Source organism: Homalodisca vitripennis, chromosome 1 (genome assembly GCF_021130785.1).
Source record: "Homalodisca vitripennis isolate AUS2020 chromosome 1, UT_GWSS_2.1, whole genome shotgun sequence".
NCBI lineage: Eukaryota > Metazoa > Arthropoda > Insecta > Hemiptera > Cicadellidae > Homalodisca > Homalodisca vitripennis.
The window spans coordinates 192,412,985-192,435,641 of record NC_060207.1 but is presented as its reverse complement, the minus strand read 5'-3'; the positions used below and the strand labels follow the sequence as shown (position 1 = coordinate 192,435,641).

General features: G+C 31.4%; 1 protein-coding gene across 1 annotated transcript; it reads left to right on the top strand.

Annotated features, from left to right (window-relative positions):
* The first annotated feature begins 1,842 nt into the window (after positions 1 to 1,842).
* On the top strand, positions 1,843 to 12,741 carry LOC124352961 (apolipoprotein D-like). Its single transcript, XM_046802718.1, has 6 exons — positions 1,843 to 1,999; positions 5,591 to 5,702; positions 5,807 to 5,943; positions 8,725 to 8,816; positions 10,942 to 11,040; positions 12,232 to 12,741. Exons 1-6 carry the CDS (start codon positions 1,995 to 1,997, stop codon positions 12,369 to 12,371), a joined length of 585 nt encoding a protein of 194 aa, XP_046658674.1. The 5' UTR covers positions 1,843 to 1,994; the 3' UTR covers positions 12,372 to 12,741.
* Positions 12,742 to 22,657: the final 9,916 nt, after the last annotated feature.

Sequence of the window (22,657 nt, the reverse complement as noted above, 5' to 3'; positions counted from 1 at the left end):
AAATAGCAGAGGGGAAAACTGTTTTACTACAGAGTACATAGAAAACTCACGTTAGTGAACAATTTATAATAAGGTGGTTCTATTTAGTTGGCAGATTAGCACCACCTCGGCTCGGTGCCAGCATGAGTAATGCTGCCCTTAGCGTTGGAACAATGTGAGAATAGCGTGTTCCACTGCCAACGATACCTCTAGACTGTGCTAATGTTTGTCTCACTTAGCGAGTTTAGTGTATGGTGCTCTCATTACGGTACTTCATTTACAACAAGGGGATTTAGTTCTAGAACCATGTGTTGCTTCTTATTACTGTTAATAAATGTTTGTAAAAGTTGAATAACCAACACGAGTACAGTTACGGTAAGCGATATTAGCACGACTCAGTGGCTGACGACGTTTTCACTGCATTTGTTGTGCATTTACGACTATTCTGACGTTTACGACTACAACGCAACGTAGCGTGGCGGTAAAGCTACTGTGACCTCCAGTAACACGAGTACAGTTACGGTAAGCGATATTAGCACGACTCAGTGGCTGACGACGTTTTCACTGCATTTGTTGTGCATTTACGACTATTCTGACGTTTACGACTACAACGCAACGTAGCGTGGCGGTAAAGCTACTGTGACCTCCAGTAACACGAGTATAGTTACGGTAAGCGATATTAGCACGACTCAGTGGCTAACGACGTTTTCACTGCATTTGTTGTGCATTTACGACTATTCTGACGTTTACGACTACAACGCAACGTAGCGTGGCGGTAAAGCTACTGTGACCTCCAGTAACACGAGTACAGTTACTGTAAGCGATATTAGCACGACTCAGAGGCTGACGACGTTTTCACTGCATTTGTTGTGCATTTACGACTATTCTGACGTTTACGACTACAACGCAACGTAGCGTGGCGGTAAAGCTACTGTGACCTCCAGTAACACGAGTACAGTTACGGTAAGCGATATTAGCACGACTCAGTGGCTGACGACGTTTTCACTGCATTTGTTGTGCATTTACGACTATTCTGACGTTTACGACTACAACGCAACGTAGCGTGGCGGTAAAGCTACTGTGACCTCCAGTAACACGAGTACAGTTACGGTAAGCGATATTAGCACGACTCAGTGGCTGACGACGTTTTCACTGCATTTGTTGCGCATTTACGACTATTCTGACGTTTACGACTACAACGCGACGTATTGTGGCGGTAAAGCTACTGTGACCTCCAGTAACACGAGTACAGTTACGGTAAGCGATATTAGCACGACTCAGTGGCTGACGACGTTTTCACTGCATTTGTTGTGCATTTACGACTATTCTGACGTTTACGACTACAACGCAACGTAGCGTGGCGGTAAAGCTACTGTGACCTCCAGTAACACGAGTACAGTTGCGGTAAGCGATATTAGCACGACTCAGTGGCTAACGACGTTTTCACTGCATTTGTTGTGCATTTACGACTATTCTGACGTTTACGACTACAACGCAACGTAGCGTGGCGGTAAAGCTACTGTGACCTCCAGTAACACGAGTACAGTTACGGTAAGCGATATTAGCACGACTCAGTGGCTGACGACGTCTTCACTGCATTTGTTGCGCATTTACGACTATTCTGACGTTTACGACTACAACGCAACGTAGCGTGGCGGTAAAGCTACTGTGACCTCCAGTAACACGAGTACAGTTACGGTAAGCGATATTAGCACGACTCAGTGGCTGACGACGTTTTCACTGCATTTGTTGTGCATTTACGACTATTCTGACGTTTACGACTACAACGCGACGTAGCGTGGCGGTAAAGCTACTGTGACCTCCGGTAACACGAGTACAGTTACGGTAAGCGATATTAGCACGACTCAGTGGCTGACGACGTTTTCACTGCATTTGTTGTGCATTTACGACTATTCTGACGTTTACGACTTTGCATCTCCTCTCAGATAAAAGTCACATCAGCTTACGGTTTAGTCGTTGGAAGAAGAAACAAGCGGGATCAAGACTATCGGACCATGCAGTAAGTAGAGTTGCAAATGTCGAAATGTTTAAATTGTGCTGTCTACGGCATGAACACAGTTTCATTTTTTTAGATACTTTTAAATTGACTTATTCTACAAAATATTCCAGAACCCTTTAATTATTTACTTGTTCCAATTAAATGTGCATATATTTACAACCAATTATTTGAATAGTGTCATATTTCACTTATTCATTTGTTTTAAGTTATATAAAATGTTGAAAACATACGTTTTCAGTTTTGGAGATAGAATTTCATAACTTACAACTGTTCAATTTATACTGAGGTCACGTGTTGAATGTATTAACAATAGTTTTATTTTTATTCATTCAACTAGGCAAGATTACTTAGTAAGTGAAACGAAAAATACTCTATAACGATATTCCAAATTACGTAGTCTTAACTGTGACATAATTTATAACAGTAACTTCACAGCAGACTCGTATACGGTTTTTTTCTTTTGTACAGTATCTTAACACATTACATTTGTTCTTTTTTTAACAGCTTAATAGCTTACTAATAGAGGAATAAATCTACTTAAGGCAATAGCGTGCTATGTGGTTGAGAGGCTTGCCCAATTCCCTCTAACAAATTAATCCTGTACCTACCGTAAATGAAGTTTTACTCCACCACCGGATACAAAAATGAAAAGCTGGGAGCGTTGAAATGCACTCTACTTGTTCATAATTTAGCCTATATACATTTACATACTTAGTGTTGGTGTAATCTTGAAACATCCATAATTATGCCCTTAATTATAGGTACTGTTTTTATTGTATACATCTATAATGTTTCTATATAGATACAAAATATGTATTTAACTATGAAAGTGTTAAAAAAAAGGTTTCTTAATGCCCTATTAAAATTGTTTAAAACATTGCTGCTGGATTGTAGGAACTATAATACCACAATGTTCGTAAAATTTGAATAACCAACAACAACACAGGAGATTAATTTTACGTTATTTCATAAGCACGAGCAAATTGCGGAATGACAAAAATTATAATTTGTGACAAATATTAAAAATTTTATAAATAAACTTAATGCAGAGTATCCAATTAGACAATAATTATATTCGTGATAAGGTAAAAATCTTGAATTTGTGTTTTCCCCTTCATACAGTGATGTAGGGTAAGCAAATAAAATACAATATTTTTGAAATTTATGTTGTTTAAAGAAAACTTAATAATTTTAAACATTTATAAAACGTATATTACAAAGAGCACAAAGCTTTCATCTTATGCAGTTGACAATTTACAAACATGCATAGTGATTTAAATGGTATTGCAATCCCTAGAAAACTATATTTTGTTTTTAAACTCCTTGTTTTTCTATAAAGGTTATATGTGTCTCATGCTTCCAGCACAAATACAAGATTTTTCATGGATATCATCCATCCATAGGGATTAACATATAGTTGTACGCCCTAGAAGAAATTAATTTGTGTTTTTCAAAATTCTTAATGTCCTATGAACATGGAGTTAGACACACATGTGCCTCATGACTTAAATAGAAAATATAATGTTCTATGAAGAAATCTCAGGGGTTCATCATGACCTCATCAACTGTATAAAACTTTAGGAACCAAAAGCCGTTTGACGGTATTTGATGATCTTTAACAGTAAAGGTCAACGCCAAGGTCAATTCGCCTTGACCTTAATATAATTATACAGTAGCTATTGGCTGAGCCTTAGCGAAGCCTATCACTCGTGGGGCTGACAAATTCTGATGTTTGTCTCGCTATCTGTCCGGACCACATCTCGAAAACGAACTAATATATACTTGAAATTTTGTATGAAGCTTTATTTATACATTTGAAACACTAATTTTGATAAATAAGCATGTCGCTCCATGGAATTTGGCTGGTTTTAAATATTTTTACATTGGTATTATGGGTAACCATAACGTAAACGAGAAAATAGTTGAATAAATAAGTTTTTACTCAAACTGTGCACAATCATAGATCTTAACGAGAGCCTACAGAGTAAAAAGTAAATATAATTCACTCAAGTCAATGTTAAAAAACAGAGTCAATACACTTACCTGTGACAGTACCCTCATTAGTTTACCGGAACTTTCATTTGAATGCATGAAAGCTACTATAAAATAAACATTACTAAACAAGAATGTGAATGTATGTGGTAAGATATTCTGAGAAAGATTTCACCCGTCCACTTTGAAATTTGCCTTAAACGTCAATTTCTACATAGACAAGAATGAGTTCTACGGAAGTGGCTATCCAACCATTTAGTCCGAGCGTCATTGAAGCCAATCACTCAGTAGGCTAACACAATAAATTATTTGTCTTTTATCTGCCGGGAGAATGTAAACATTTATTGTCTGGGTGAATGTCAGTCCGCAGGAAATCTACAGAATGAAATGAGCTATATAGTTTTGAAATGTTCCATACAACCTTTACGTGATATGGGTTGTCTAGTTATATATATACTTTTAAATTAATGTGTCATACAATATAATAACGAGGTGAGTGTTGTTACTTAGAGTGATTTGTTATTAACATTATGAGGAATGATCAAAAAAGAAGAATTATTCATAAATGTGTTCGAGGAAATTATAAATCACGTTTTAAAACGTGAAAAAGATAGATTTTTTCTTATCTGAAGAGCTTTCGTTACGCATGATTCTTCTTGAAGAGATATATTAAGATCGTTATTGTTCTGATTTTGTCATTCATATCACATGAATGATGACGTACGTTTCAGTGGAGATCGGTAAATTACTGTTTTAATGACAAGTTCCATATAATATCGTGCTAAGTATCTGTCAATTATTATACGACATGCAGTTGACCAATATTCCATTTAGATTGGGAATTCTGATAAAAAGTGAAAAGCGCAGTTACTGTTTGCTCTTTAAAAAGACTATTATAGACGCACTAAAAACCATTAAGTATGTGTTATGGAATTGGACGGCAACCAATGCTTTCTAATTGGGAATTATACTGTATTTATTGAGTAGATTATAAACTTAGAAATTCTGATGGACCATAAAAATAGTATTTATTACTAATGTGATATTGAATGTACCGTTTATATAAGCTATAAATTAGATGTAAATTCCGAACAAGGTAATAAAAGCAATGTTGATTATAATTTAGTATAAAGTAAATGCAGATTATATTCCACCGCTTTTATCTGCATTCAGGATAAAATAAAGAGTTTTGAGCTTCTAGAAATAAAGCCATTTAACGGTTTTCCTTTCTGGTCTCATGAAACGTAGCCAATTCTTTAACTCAATCAGATTCTACTCGTGTAAGAGTTTGTTATTTGTCTCATTCATTAAATGTTAAGTTGTTTTAATGTGTATCTGTAGTTTTCATTACCTCTTAAAATATCAAAATATTTATTCTAGGGTAAAATTGGCAAATTTCTTTTATGATATACTGCAAGATATATCTGTGTTTAGATAAGTAAAGTCATTCCTTAAAATATATATTGTGACATTTGCTTTAGATATTTCAGGTTGCTATTTGCTTCAAAAAAAATTGCTTCATTATTCGCGGAAAGAATTATGATGAAAGAAGAAAACAAAACATTGATTTGTTTCTGTATTTCTTAACTTCATCTTTAGGCATATATTGGCTGCAGCCCTTTGCCTCTTCAGCCTCGCTGTGCAAGGACAGGCGTTTAGCTGGGGTAGATGTCAGCAGCTGCCAGTTGTACAAGACTTCAATGTACCCGAAGTAAGAGTTTCTCACTCTTTTTTATCAATATTTATCCTGAATTGATTAAATGATTTTAATCACAAATACAAATTCATAAATTTTACACTAGCTAATGGTTTCAGTACATGAATAAATGGTATGAACAAGCTGGCTACAACACAGAAGCTACTAGATATAACCTTCGATGTGTGAACACCGTCTACCAGTTGAACTCGAGCACGAACGTCATCACCGTGCAAAACAGGGGGATAAGAAACGAGTAAGTATCAGGCATCGTGATACTAACAATACTTTCCAAGTTTGTATAGTTGAATATCGCCTGAAGTACTAAACAATGTTATCTTACCCCATTAAGTAAGATAGCTGCTGTGACATTCTTACTATTGTTCGGTATGAACTTTGATCCTATCACGCGAGTGACTGGAAAACTTTATCTCACCTAACCTTATAACTGACCTATACACTTTATACTTTATATGAAGCTTAATTTCTATATAGGCAACATCGAATTCGGAGATGGTTCAAGGAGCTCCATGGGATATATCTGAACTTGATTGAACATTTTGAATTTGGTTTTTCAGTAACCATAATGGAAACGGGATAATCTCAGAATAAATACATTACTAATCAAACTGATTAAAATCATGTGTTATTTTTAATGTGTTGTATTGATAGTTCGACTATCACAATGAAATGAGCAATAAACTTAAGTTTTTCATACAAACTCATTGAAACCTGTGCGACACGTGACGGAGCGTACTCCTTTCTTGTCGAACTTTATCTTGTACCAAATAAAGTAATTGTTGAAATGAAAAATTCTTTATTTTTACAGGCAAAGTTAGGGCCGCATGGCCCTTTCTTACACTTAACCTCTTGCAATGTAAAATGTAAAACATTAAATCAATATTATCTAAGAATAAAACAAAAAATAATAAAGATAATAAAATAAAGAAATAATTACATTTACACAAATTGGTGAAATTAATGTAATATTTTAACGTATTATAATTAAAATTTAACACATTAATAAATTAACCATCTCTACTATTCTTAAAACATATAACATAAATTTATATTTTTAATATACAAATAAATTAAAGTATTTATTGCTAAATGAACTTTTATCACACACAATCTCACATTCATCCCTCTGCCAGTGTCACGCACACACAGCATCTCAAACCGGAACTGCCCTGGCTAACCGCTCAAGATACATATCTTTCAGTTTCGCCACAAACCGGGAACTGCTATCGATGGAAGTAATTGTTTGGGGAAGGGCATTCCACAACCTACAAGCCATTACATGGAATGACTTATCAAACTCTGCAGTCCTGTGCTGAGGCATTCTCAAAATGTATGAGCCAGAGCGAGTGCTTCTTACACCTACATGAGACACAGATTTAAAATATTCAGAAAAATATCTTGGAAAAAAACATTTTAATATTGAATGAACTAGTTTTAGAATTTTCATGGATCTTTGATCTTTTAATTTTAGAATATTTGACTGAATATAGTACGGTTGTGAGGTAAGATAAATTGAATACTTTTGAGCAGCATATAACATACTCTATTCAGAAATAATAATATAAAAAATAAATTTCTGATGAAATCAATTACGTCTCGATTTATAAGCTAAACAGTTGTGTATAGTATAGAGTGGATGGTTATTTAGATAGTATCATATTTTCTTGAAAGTCATTGAAGATGACGGATACATTCAGAGAAATTTCTGGTCGTGACATATTTGCCATAATACGTTTTATTGAATATTAAAATACGACAGGATTTTTACTGACTTCTTCAAATGTAAAACTATATGTGTGTATATTATGTTTTTTAATTCCATGTTTATTCATTAATTAGGCTATTTTCACTTAAACAAATTTAAAGAATGTGTATAAAAGTCGTTTAACAGGTATTTGGTCTTCCGATCATATGTTAGTTAGATATTTAAACACATATGTGACAGAAGCGGCCATATGTAAATAACTCAATTTTAAAAAGTAAGAGATCTGTAGTGTAGTGGTAGCGCACTCTCCCGGCAAGTGAGATATACGAGTTCGAGTCCCAGTGGAGCAAGTACTTTTTGTTATTCAATGTTTTCTTAATTGGCTTAGGCTATTGCCACTTATACAAATTTAAAGAATATACATAATCATATATGTAAAATCATTTTAAATAAACATTCAAAATATGAAATAAAGTTAAAGAGAACGATATTCGTTGAAAACAAAGATAGCACAATTTATTTGTATGGTAAAGCGTGAATTCTCATTTGTATACTCCATTCTCAATCTCACCGGGACCCATTGTTCTACTGCATACTCTCTATCTTTATCTCGCTCCTTCATCACTATCGTCCTCTGTGGACAAACCAATCATTGCAAATTACTCCTCGCTCACCCTCCTCTCTTCCCCAATATTGGAGTAAAACTATTTGTCACAGTGTACATATTAACATAGTTGAACAAGCTATATATTAAGAACCTTTATATTGTATATAAAGACAGTTCTAAATTTAATGAATAGTATTTAATCGAAAGAATTATGCCTAATTTATTTTTTGTATCTTTATATAGTTTGTGACAAAAACGGAAGAACATTTTTATTTTTTTGCGGTTTCTAGCATATATTTCACTTGGAATATAATAGAATATTCTAGTCTGTAGTTATAATTGGAATTTATACCCTCTGGTTGAAACAAAAAAATAGTATAAATAATCTTATTGTATATTTCAAAATTCTGAAAACTTTGTTACGTGAAACAAGGGACGGGTTGAAACAGTAAGGTAACAAAATATTTGTATAATAAAGTTGAAGTTGAATTGTTGGCAATAAACAAAGTAACTAACAATTGAAGATGGATTTTCTGTGTATAATAATGTTTACCTAGTCCAGTTAGTTACTTTTTCTGATTTTAAATCTACGTGATTACATATATATATATATATATATATATATATATATATATATATATATATATGTTATCACGTATAATATATATATATTTATTACACATTTATTGTATTTTGCATTTCAGAGATAACAAACATCAAGGTATAAACGGAACTGCCGTACTGGCTGACCCCAGCAAGGATGAGGGCAGGCTGATAGTGACCTTTCACCCTTTTTGTAAGTTATGAATTAATTTAATTATCAACTAAACACAAAATTATATTATGAAATAAGACATAATGCCTCAGAATTGTCTTTTTAAAAACATCTTCTCTTTGAATTTTCATAATAAATCAATTTTTATATTTGTACTGCACCATCCACTTTTAAACAGTTAAATGTGATATTAAAGAATATCAAAAGCCATCTGTTAGCAATACAGTATTTAAGTCTGATGAAATTACCTATTCTGTTCAATTATTACATACCATTCAAATATTTTGGCCTCTTAATATCTTTGCAATCTTTCATTTTATACCTCTTTAACAAAAGGAAAGAATAGATTAAGTTGCATAGCTGGAAAATACTTTTTTGACCTTGTATAAAACAACGTAAAGTTAAATCGAACGACCTTTACAAAGTCTTGAACATATTCTGTAAACAAATGTAGTTCTTTTCATATACTGCCGCAATTAATAAACTTATTTAAGTTACTACTACTAAACTTTATATTGTTTCTTTATTCAAATAATTCTAATACTAGTTCAATTACCTTTCAAATTTAAAAAAATATTGTATTTTCAAATTGTTTAATTTGTATTTATTGTGTATTATTTTAGTCATTGCAACTAAAAATACCGCACATAAAATACTTTTAAGTTTGCTTATGGGAAAAAGATATACCCACCAATTTTATGTGGCTTTGAATTGAGAACATTTATCATTTATTATCAACACAAATTATGGTGCTTTTTAAGCTTTGGGTTGCCTCCTAGCCATTTCGTCAAAGCGATAACATAACAAGAAATTTCTGCTACACATATAGAAATAAAAATAAAAATACTGATGTATCAAATACTTTTGTTGATAACAGTTTAAAATGATGAATTTCACCTTAATTGTATATAAAAATAAACATGCATTGGTTGGCCCATACGCAAGTTCATAAATGACTTTCATGCCAATGATCTTGGTAGTTGCATGTTTTGTGTACAATTAGGACTCAAGATGAGTACATAGAGACATAATGAAACATTTGGGCAGAAAATTATATGCTATACTAGCTGTATCCCGCGGCTTCGCACGCTTTTCGTAAGCTTTGCCCGTGTATGTGCACTTCTGGTTCAAATGAATTATATTTTCAGTGCCGATGTCGAATTTGCCTTTTTGCCAAGATCAAGAAAATCTGTGTATGTTTATAGCCATCATACATTTACATGTAATTTATTATAAAGTGGTCTAACACTCAAACTTTAAGTTCAATCAGAAATTTATCTTCAAGACAAATATACATCATAACTTCAATATAGTGTTTGGTTATTTAATATACATAACTGTCCCGTTATTGCAGTTTTTAGTGTGCAGGCGCTTTGAAAACTTGTATCTTTTGCAGCACTGCCTGGTAGCGAATTACATCAATGGGCATAGTATATAAACCTTCTCTGTGGAAAAATACATATACATGCAAGTGTTCATAATGGTAGGTTAAATAGTTTACGATTCAATAAAGGACAAACACACAAACATTCATTTATATATATATATATATATATATATATATATATATATATATATATATATATATATATATATATATATATATAAGGTATTTGGTCTTCCGATCATATGTTAGTTTGGTTATTTAAACACATATGTGAAAGAAACGGCCAAATACAAAATAATTGAATCGTAAAAAGTGAGGGCTCTGTGGTGTAATGGCAGCACATTCACCCGGCAAGTGAGAGATCCGGGTTCGAGTCCCGGCGGAGCAAGTACTTTTTGCGATTCAATGTTTATTGAAATAAATTAAATTCGGCTATTGCCATTTATACAAATTTAATGAATGTATATATATATAAATATATATATATATATATATATAAGTATATATATATATATAAGTATATATATATATAAGTATATATATATAAGTACATAAATATATATATATATATATAAGTTATCTAAAAGTTACAGTAACTTCAAAAATACTCCCAAATCGCACCTGGAAATAGAGAAGACGTTCAGACAAACAGGCAATAATGTTTAATAATAATACTACTAGTCTCAAATATATATCCTGGTAAATATAGAGTTTCTAAATTGCTAAGTACATATTTAAATGAATTAGGTCCATTTTCAGGGTGGTTCACAGTGAAAGGAGACTACTGGGTACTAGGTACTGACTATTGTAACTACGCAGTCGTTTACAGTTGTCAGGATTTCTTATTCTTTCATTACTGTGAGTATATAAATTGTAGTAATTTTTATATTAATTGATTGCTCCTATGCAATTTTTCCCACGCATACAATAAATCATCCTTTACTGTAAAGTCAACTTACCCTATTTATAAGTTTGAAATAATTAAATTTTTTTTAATTATTAATATTTATTAAACTTCCAGCATTGACCTTTCATTAGCAGGATTGTAAGAAATTCATTCCATTACTCGTAAATGTAACTTCAATGTGAATCATGATGCAACATTCAATGTACTGTGAAACGGAGATTCATTCAGAGCTTCATTAATACATTACAAGATGTTTTGTCCTGTTTGATATTTTAGTAGATTACCTGAAAAAAATATAGAGCTCACTTAAAGACCTTAAATGATAAAACACAAATTACTATTGAGATAATATCCTATAAACAATGCGGTACGTGCGTGACCTTTTACTCATGAAAGACTATGCGCTTTAAGAATATTTCCACTAACTATGATTTCAGTTTCAGTTGCAGCAAATTCCTAATTTTATTTTATACACTTCCCGTATTTATAAAAATGTTTAATTAAATGTCTCGTGCCACGTATACAGTCGACTACAAGACAAATATAAAATGACATATTGTTTCAATATTTCTTAACAGTTACATGTATGCCACATTTTATTTTGTACCAAGGTTAAATTATGTGATATTTTTAATATTACCAATATTCACTTAAACTAAAATATTCATATGTATATGTTAAATTATTACGTTAACTATAAGTAAAAATCTGCATTCGCTTTAAACAGTTCTTACATCATATTATTTATATTCATTATTGTTTTCTTAAATTTGAAAATCTTGAAAAAACTAAACACTAATAAAAAAAATAATTTCCAAAAACACCATATTACGATATTTTTAACATCCAAGTACCAATATTAATTTCAGAATATATTAATTTTCTAACACGATATAACATAAATCTAATTTAACTTTCAATTTAGAGTTTATTCATAAGAATAAACTAGTACCCAAACGCTCTAGTCAGCCCACAAAGGTCTTTATAACATTTATTTTGAATTATCTATATTTTACTATTTTTACTATATTTATTCTATTTTGTACATAGTAATTATTTGAACTAATAGTGCAAAATACAGAAATAAATGCAATATATTTACTTAAAATTATGTATTTACATTATTTTAACATTTTCTTTAGATACAATATGGTACCTGAGTCGTGAGCAAACTCTTTCGTCGAGTACAGATTTCTTCAACTCTGCTGACCAGATTTTGATAGACAACGGCCTGGACCCTTCAATCATTCAGAGTTCATCCCAGTACAACTGTGATGTTTAGAATAGTCTAACGTTATATGATTCAACCACATTGCACTTAACACAAATTCAATATTTGTGATTCAACTTAATATTTAAATTTATTATTGACTTTACATATACAAATTTCTTAAAAAATTAATATAACCAAAGGTATTATTATTAATGTTTTTATCGTTTGAAAAATATGAACGTGCTTTAGATTAATTTATTGACTACTAAAACCAGACAATCATATGAAATAACTTTTATCATTCATGCTTGTATTTTGAGTGAAAAATTACATATGATTATTATCCATTTGTTTGTGTTAACTAATTAGTTTATTCTTCTTTATTCTGTTTTTAACATACTTATATGTAAGCTCAATCTAATAAATCACACACTTATAATTTTCTTGTTATTAACCTTTTGTTTTACCCCGCGACACTCGAGCTATAGAACCTAAATCCATAACTTTAGAAATTTAAACCATCTTTGATCACTATAATTCAATATTTATTTCACAGAATTGTGCTCAACATTTCCCCATTAATCAACCTTGACCAGTTTATTATAGTTTGCGTTATAAAAAATACTAATCAGTAAAAACTAAAGTGTTTATTAAAGCTATATGAGGAATTCACTCAAACTATGATTCTTAAAATTAGATTTTATTCCGTTCTTGCCACCTTTTAATGGTCAAAGTTTTCTTCAATAGCCCACATAAAGCAATAGCAATGTGCGAATTATCGAACACTAGGAACGAATAAAAATTATCCCTTGGATCAAATAGTCCGTAACAGATCAACATTGTAATTGTCTGATCACGAATGCCTGATACAACTAACAAATAATATGATAAACCTACTTAACCAAAACTTATTTAAGTTATACGTTATTATTCCTGCATGTGCTTTGACGGGATTATTTGAGCTTTGGGATGAATGAGTATATCTCTCCCTAATTTTTGAGTCCCGGTCTTTTGCGCAACTCTAAAGTCTTCAAACTCACGCAAAAGGAAACGTCAATGAAAACCAGACCACGTAAGCTATTTCCTAAAGCGAAGATTCATAACTAAAACCTATAAAATCTTTGCTAAAGTCTGACATTATAGTTCACAATCAACTGTAAATATGTTATAAAATGTTTAGTTTTCATCCGTTTTCGATTATAATAATCAGCTGTAGGCCAGAATATGTGATTTTATGATGCCTCTTTCCACGTTATATTTTGAGTTTCATAGAACTTTGAATGTCGCTTTTCGAAAAAGGCCGTAGGAACGAAACTGAATAGATTGAAACTTCATAAAGGACACTAATGACAACTATGACAGCACACTTTATCCAAATAAATAGCTTTTTTGTGTCCTAGGTTCAGACTTTTGAGAGCACAATCAAAACTTCTGAGACTTCAAAGAATTGATATCGAAAGAGTATTACATTTTCAAATCAAGGTAAAACCTCACAGTATAATCTTCATTCGATGTATTTAGCCTGCACACAAGATGCTTGTTATTTCTCATTTCTGGAGTTAAAAGAGATACCGAGGATTTAATATCTAGACTTAAACACATGTTATCAAGCAGTTACAAACATAGCAAAAGGCTTCTTGAACATAACTTCTTTTAGACATGCTAATTGTAACAATATAATTATTTCTTTTTTAATACATAGTCTAAATGATGAACTTCATTGCCTCTCACGAAAGGCGTAACCCATTATATTACAGGTTTATAGCAATTTAACAAGATTTCATTTCATCTACAGATTCGTATAATTTTACTATACTTTTATTTTATAAGAACGACTTTTATTTTTTTATTTATTTTATACAAACAGATTCATTTTACGAATTAACAATGGTAGGAGTAGAAACAAGTCTTTTACACACATAAAGTAATCAATCTTTAATTTAATTACTCTTAAAGATTTAACTTTGTTTTAATCGCTTTTGTTGTAAACAGTTTAACACACTAAACTAAAATAATTTACATTAAGAGTTTAAAACTCCCTTCAAAGGGCACACGTATATTACGGTCTTCGAACTCGTAGAGTTGGGTCTACTAGTAGTTTTATTGAAAAATGCTACATTTTTCTTGATAGCCTACGACTGACCAAAGCCCAATAGCAAATGGCGATCGTCACGGCTGAAACAAGATGGCGACAAAAAAGGAAGGAGACAGGAGTGGGCCCTTTTTCTTTGTTATTGGTTCGTGCCAGATGAACTTCTTAAAACCTTACTGTGACTCCGCATTGTTTTATTACAAATATCTAATCTGTTTAGTACTCTTTTTTTATTTTTATTTCATTTTTCAGACTTACGCGTGTCACAGCGCTTCGGTATGATTTGTTTATTATAACCTAGTTTGTAATTATGTGTTAAGGTACTTTACCTGAATAAGAGATCATATTGTAGACTGAGCCAGAAGGACTATTTTGCGAAATGTGTAAGTATGACACTATACAGATATAATAACATTCTATTGTTACAGAAATATATAGGATGGCTGTAAATAGCGATTGTATCTGGAAACATTTATCCGGCTGACAGGACGTTTGTCTCAGGACACGGGATTGCTCGATACATAAATAGTGTTATCATGAAAACGTCGAAATTCGTGCATGGAAGCGTACTAAATCTCAATCGCTTAAAAAAAATTCGTTATCGTGTTACAAGTAAACATTCGTGTATTACCCATTTTTTCAATAAATGCAATGCAGTAATAAAAAAGACATTTTACAGTAATTTAAGTTACAGTAATAAAATAAATATGTACTCTACTAGAAACATACCTTCCACCTCCTTTGATTTTAACTCATATTACAAAGTATACATATACATTTACATTATACATTTTGAGTAAAGGGTGTATATGAGGTTGCGTTAGAATTTTGAAAAGCTTATTTAACAAGGATATTTATTGAGCTTTAGCCAAGTATTTGGTAAAGAAAAACATTAACTTCAAAAGGTTTCAGTCCACTCTATACTTCAAAACTGAGAACTTTGTGAAATTTTGAACGATACTTTCATAGTTAGGAATCATAAAATAAAGTGCTCAAGCAATTGTTGGAACAGCAAAATCTTCTGTGTCAAACTTATACTCGTACAATTGTTTATTGAGCGAGCGTTTATGAAGCCTATCAAACAGCGTGCATCTGTCTATTTGGAGAACGAACTGTCCTGTAAACTATTTTCAATTGGTCTTATGAATAACCACGATGGCAACGAGAAATTCACATAATAAATAGATTTGCAAACAAACTAAATACAATCGATTGACATTCTAACATTTAATATAGTAATACATGTAGTAATAGACTAGAAATTTTTCATGCAACCATACCGAAGCTTATTACGCGACACGATAAATGGTATACTCCTACTTTGTAGTAACAACTCTTGGTAAGTCGTAAATAATAATTTAAACGAGTAGATTATCTTGTACATAATAAAAGAGTACTAAACAACTGTATACATAGAATATTAAGAAATTTTTATTTTATTACTGCATTGAATTTATTTTTAAAAGTTTTCACATATTGAAGAAACAAAAAAACCATTCTCACTACAGAACATAGTGAAATTGGTACAAGCATATTGGTGCATATTTGTTATTAAAAAAAATTATGGTTGCCTGTAAAGTCGGTTTTACGGGCGAAGATTTTACGTGACAACGTCTTTTTCTCGGTAGAATATTTATTGATATGAATATTATTAAATTGCACAATAGGAACAAGGAATTGAATGAATGAACATAAGAATTGCACAAATTTTAACTATAGAAATTATTTTGTTTACTAAAACATTGTACATAATTTGAAATTAATTAAAATTTGTTATTGTAAATGGTAAAGTTGAATAAAACATTTACTAAAATTGGAATTTGAAATTCTTGCTAAACACAGTTAAATTCTAACTCCGCGCGTGGTGATTGGTCGGTTTAGTTCGTTTGTTTGGTCGCACTGTTATGACAGGTTAGAGGTTATAATTTGTTATTTTAAATGTTTGACTAGCAATACGCGCTGTTTCTTCTCAATCGACTGAATTACGATTGATTGCAGAGTGATTTAAACTAATAATTTACTTAACACTATCAACATTTGTCAATAGTATGACATAACCTATAAACTCAGTTTCTCAACTTTTGTGTCAATCTAACAATTAATCAATCAATCATAGTTTACGATAATGAAATATCAGTGTACAATTATTTACCTTTATTGTTGTAGTTGTTGTAAATGACGAATCTAAGCACTCCACATTTTCACGAATAAACATAGTTATCTGCTTTATCCCGTGCGGCGGACCCACAGTTATCTGCTTTATCCCGTGCGGCGGACCCACTGGACGGGCATCGTAACGTTACCGGGCGTTACACTTTTTCATGAGTGACTCCGAGCCGCAACCTAATTTAAGACGTTGTCACGTCAAAACGACATTTCATTAATGCTTAAAAGAAAGTAATTTGGTAAGAAAGAGTTTTACTGCTTATTTATGTGTTCATATATTGAAGAATTAATGACAATAAGTATATTTAAAAACACATTAAAACCCCTATTTTATAGATATGTTAAGTGGCAAGATTTTACTGGTCTCTTATGCGTGCATTTTAACGGGTATTGTAATTTAATTCGCTTTTAGTATTTTTTATATAGTTGGTTTTGCCCTGTTTCTTGATCAACAAATTATACACTACAGATCAGAAAACCCTACTTCTTTCATAAGACAACTAAGTTGGTTTATAACATTCTTTAAATTTATATTAAAAGTTAGATAGTAACATTGTTTTAAATAAAACTTGTGATATAAATTTAATACTTAGTATTTGTTAAAATCTACACTTAAAATTACATTAACGATGGCACTACTTACGTGTTTGTTCGTATATAACATCATAAATAGATTTAATATTTTAGAACGTTTAGAGCTGGAATTGGTACATTAGTTCAAAAGGATAGGCAAGCAAACTTTGATCTAGCATTGTTCTTGCCGACTGCTTCAAAGGGAGTCAAATTCTGACCATCTCATGTTTTAGGAAATTTTATATGGTTGATAAGTACTTACCTTATCGCCAAAATAAAAAACTGTGTTATATTATAGATTTTTCCTTAGAGAATGTACACACTATAAATTTAAACAAATTTAAAATATGGTTAAATTAATTAAACATATTTGTGTGCTATCATAAAACAATATTTACACAGAACAGTTGATTAGATATTACACACGCTTTCAATTAATAGTTCACAACTTTAGAGACTAAGATGGAATATGTCGCTACTTTAAAGACCAGAGGGATTGTCGAAATAAGAATAGGCCTATATTCATCCCAGGGCTCGTAAGAATGCCCATTTAAACTTTCAGTACAATCGGTTTAATAGTTTACGCATGAAAGCAAAGCAAACACACAAAGACAATTTCGCTTTTACAGTATAATAGGTCTAATCAAGAATCCAACATAAAAACTGAGAACACATATGTCTCAATATGTGCATGGTGACAAAGGCTGTCTGTACAATCCATACAAATACTTCTATATTGTTAAAACACAAAAGTTAATAGTGAATAATGAGGCCGCTGGAGATGTAATGTTGACAAATTCGATTAAAGTTCATTTTATGGTTGAATGGAAGTAAATTAAGAAACCGATTCTATTAAGAAAACTTTGATTAATATCTGTTATATGTGTTCGTTATGAAACTCTAATGTTTAAGTTCCACACAAACTCTTGCAACTTCGAAATTTTCTTTACTTTATATTTCTTAAGATAACATTGAGAGCTAAATAAATGTTGCCAGTATTTTGGCATTAAAGAGATGGTTTAATTTAGTAAATTGCGTAGCTGCTACTCTTCCCACAAAACATATAACGTGATACGCTTAAAGCAATGTTTTATCCATTAACAAATTAAAGACAATAAAAGTTATGTTTTATTCAACTCATGGTCTAACGTAATCCTGCACCGATAAGAAATGACAGATATGTGACACAAAATGTTTTCCTCTACTACTTCTATTCCATGTTTCCTTATTCTCTGCTTTGTTATCACTCTCATGTAATATCCTTGTTTTTTATTACAAAATATTTAAGAATTATGGTCAGTATAAAATATATTAATAGTTAATTATTGTCTCTCTATTATCCGTGAAACAGTCTGATTGGTAAGCTCGGATGTGTGTCTCTATACTTGGAAAGTCACAAATTTAATAACATATAAAATAATTTCATGCTGTCTAAATTAATTGTAACAATTAATCCAATACTATGTTTGTGGAAAAACAATATATGGGATCAAACATAAAAGAGGTCTTGCGGAATATTTATCTTTTTAATTATATTTTATATAAAATATTTTAAATGAAGTTGGTAGGTTTATAAAATAATTTTTAATTCTGGTATAAATCCTCTAAGAATAAAAAATCATTTGCAAAGAAATGATAATTTCAGAAATATTGGTGACCCGTTAAAGAATAAAAAATGTTCTAAAATTACATATATACAGATTGGCAATATTACCTTTTCAGATATATAAACACACTGAGTTATTTTTTTATATGAACCGATTCCTGTAATATTGGTTGGTCACCAGTTATGTAACACCCTGTGTTCGTATTCAACCAAACAGTTATTTATTGTTCGTAACACAAAGCATAGCACATTAATAATTAATGCAATCCGCTAAAAAAAACGTCCGCTAAGTCAAATGGTATTAATGGTCAGTATTTTTTAGTCATAATACAAGAGCTTGGTTCAATTTGGAGTTACTCTAATATAAACAAATATTTTAAAATATATGAATAATTAATGACATACAATACTAAAAATAAAAGTTTTATTATTCTAGACATTATAGTAAGCAAGGATTTTTATTATTATTGATGGATGATTACGTTAACTATAGTTTACTATGTAATGTAAATTCATGTTCATTTTAATTAGCGTTTGATTGTTATTAGCTCACTTTTTAGTGCTTCAAAATTGTATATTCTTATAGTATTATAAGTGTTTTAACACGTACTACTGCAAGGCTGTATTAAACGTATATTGAGGCCATAATATTTTACCTTAAAGTTCTTCCACCAGCTTAAGATCTCAGCGTAAGATCACACATCATGTTCAGGGCAGCCAATAAAGCTAGGGCTCCTTCCCTTGGTTTCCATTAACATCAAGGTCAGACCTTTAAACTTTAGTGTATATTCTGCGAACATGGGGATTGATATGGTCTCTAACTGCAATCAGGATTTTGTTAGAAGTTGTTTGTAATTCATTACGCATCTTTTAAAAACTCTGACATCAATGAACAACAGTTTTCTTATGTAAATAAGAACTTACACAGTGCTACTAATGGCAAATGAGGTTAATAAAAATTATTTTTTAAATCTTCTAACTAAATAATGTTATTGTTTAGCTTAGAATATGATGAGTGTTGTTTGAAAATTCTCTAAAAAGATTAAGTTTAAGTGAGATACATGCTTCCGAAATTATAAAATTTTATTTTGTACGGTGATTTAGTTTTCTATAACTATCCTCAACATTCACAGCCATTATTTTGACATTTTTTGAATGTAATTTCTTTAAATATTAATATTGACTGTAGAAAACTTGGAAAATAACAGAATTTTCGACAATAGCCATCGTTGTATGTTTAAAAAATTCACTTTAAATTTTGGAACAAATCTTCTAGTTAAAAAACAACCTAAAATCTAACGTATATACGTAATATAGAAAACACGTTGATTTGTTACGTTTTTAACCAAACAAGAAGATAAAATTTCAAATATATATTTACAAATGGAAAGGTTGTACGTCAATAAATAAAAAATGGACTTCATATATACAGCACAATAAAGATAGAAGTTCTGGATGGACTAATCCGTTTTCTATTGGGTTGACTTCGTAATAAGCCTTTAATAAAACCTAGAGGAAGGAAATTAAAAATTGTGCATGGTCATTCCACATTATTATTCCACGTAAGACATTACAAGAAGAAGAGAGAAATTAATTGATAGGATTCATTAAATAGGATTTTATTTAATACAAATTGCGTATTAGAATTTATGTTGTTTGTTTGTGACCTTTTTCGTAATTCATCAGCAGAATATTAATTTATTTAAACTCATAGTAATTTTCTATCGCACCAAATATCACATTCATAATCAGGTATAGAATTACTTTATGTCTTTACAGTATTACAACCTAGAATCTTTATATCATATTCTACTATCAGAGTCTAAATTTAGACAGATAATATATAACTAGTATAAAAATAAACCTCGTAATGAATATTTTATATTTACTTGTTTATCATATATCATGGAGAGTAGACCATGTAAAAATTAAGGTGTTGACAGTTTCACCTCATAAATATGTAAATGAAGCCGCTCTCTCAGAATCTGTGGACGCAGCCCCAACCTACCCTTAAGGTTTATAAGTAATGCTGTTTATACGAGTAATAGGAACTGACGTACTTTATGTAATTTTGTTATTACATCTCTCTCACGTGATATTCAATAATAAAAATTATTTGTTAATGTGCTTAAGTCAAGTTTTATCAAACGGTAAAAAAAAATTGGATGTAACTATAAGTGGAATCTTATTTCGTGATTATTGGTTATTCCTAGACCATTTAAAGCAGAAATAGTCATGATTTTAAAAAACCTACTACAGAAATATTGAGATAAAATAAATGTGGAAATAAAATAGCAATGATTTTAAGACACCTCTTTTTGTCAATAAACCCAAAAAATTTTTTTTGACAAACTAAATATTGCATGTATTTTAATATATTTCCTTAAAATCTTATATATACAGGGTGTCAATTAAGTCTGGAACCTCTTTTTTAATTTTTAAACCACAATATAAAAAAATACCAAAGTTCACATGTGCTTACTGGTGATAGTAACGCACATATCCGCCCAATTACCGACCAGATAATCCCTTTGGGGGACGGTCCACAAGGAGTCAGACAAAATTCTTAAATAGCAGCATAGGTCAAGTTTGGTATCAAATTAAAGTTCTTACTTAGCAGAGTACAATGCCGCAAACCGGACTTAAAAAGGTGGATTCTCTCAGTAGTTATAGCTATTTGAATTTTAAAACGATTGAACAATGTAAATTATTAAGTATTACAAGTAAACACCAATTTTTAAGTACCTGTGATCAAAGTAAGTGTTCAAAATGTTCCCCTACCATCGTCTGGCAATGTCCTAGGCGGTTATAAAAGCCATCCACTGCATTTTGAAGGTAGTTACGAGGAATATCTTGAGCTTCTTGGACTATGAGATTTCTTAGGTGCGCCAAATCTAGAGGCTTAGTACGATAAACTTTATCTTTTTATCCAGCGGAGAAAAAAAAAATCAGGGGAACGAGCAGGCCACTCTACTGCACCACGTCTTCCAATCCATCTGAAGTAATATTGTATCCAAGTATTCTCTAACAATGAGAGCAAAGTGAGGTGGCGCACCATCTTGTTGGAAATAAATTATTTGAAATTGTCGACCAAGAGCAGCAGGAATGTAGTGCAGGAATTATCTCATTTTGGAGCATTGCTAGATACGAGTCACCATTTAAATTACCATTGATAAATAATGGGCCCATAATTTGATTTCCTATAATACCTGCCCAAACGTTAAGTTTCTGTGGATGCTGTGTATGACTCAATCTGCCACTTTCACATTCTAACAGTAGTTGTGTTATTGGTAATAATTATTGATTCCTGGCTTCGATTACTACATTGTCATATGATGGGAGGGGAACATTTTGAACACTTACTTTGATCACAGGTACTTAAAAATTGGTGTTTACTTGTAACACTTAATAATTTACATTGTTCAATTGTTTTAGTATTCAAATAGCTATAACTACTGAATGAATCCACCTTTTGAAGTCCGGTTTGCGGCATTGTACTCTGCTAAGTAAGATCTTTAATTTGATACCAAACTTGACCTACGCTGCTATTTAAGAATTTTGTCTGACTCCTTGTGGACCGTCCCCTAAAGGGATTATCCGGTCGGTAATTGGGCAGATGTGTGCGTTACTATCACCAGTAAGCACGTGTGAACTTTGGTATTTCTTTCTATTATGGTTCAAAAATTAAAAAAGAGGTTCCAGACTTAATTGACACCCTGTATATGGTAGCACATTCACCCGGCAAGTGAGAGATCCGGGTTCGACTCCCGGCGGAGCAAGTACTTTTTGCGATTCAATGTTTATTGAAATTATATATAAACAGATCTAATGAGCATATTTTGTCAAAAGTCAACAAAGATGGGCTTATGTCGGTCTTTAAATTTATATTAAAAGATTAATATTTGTATATTAAATAAA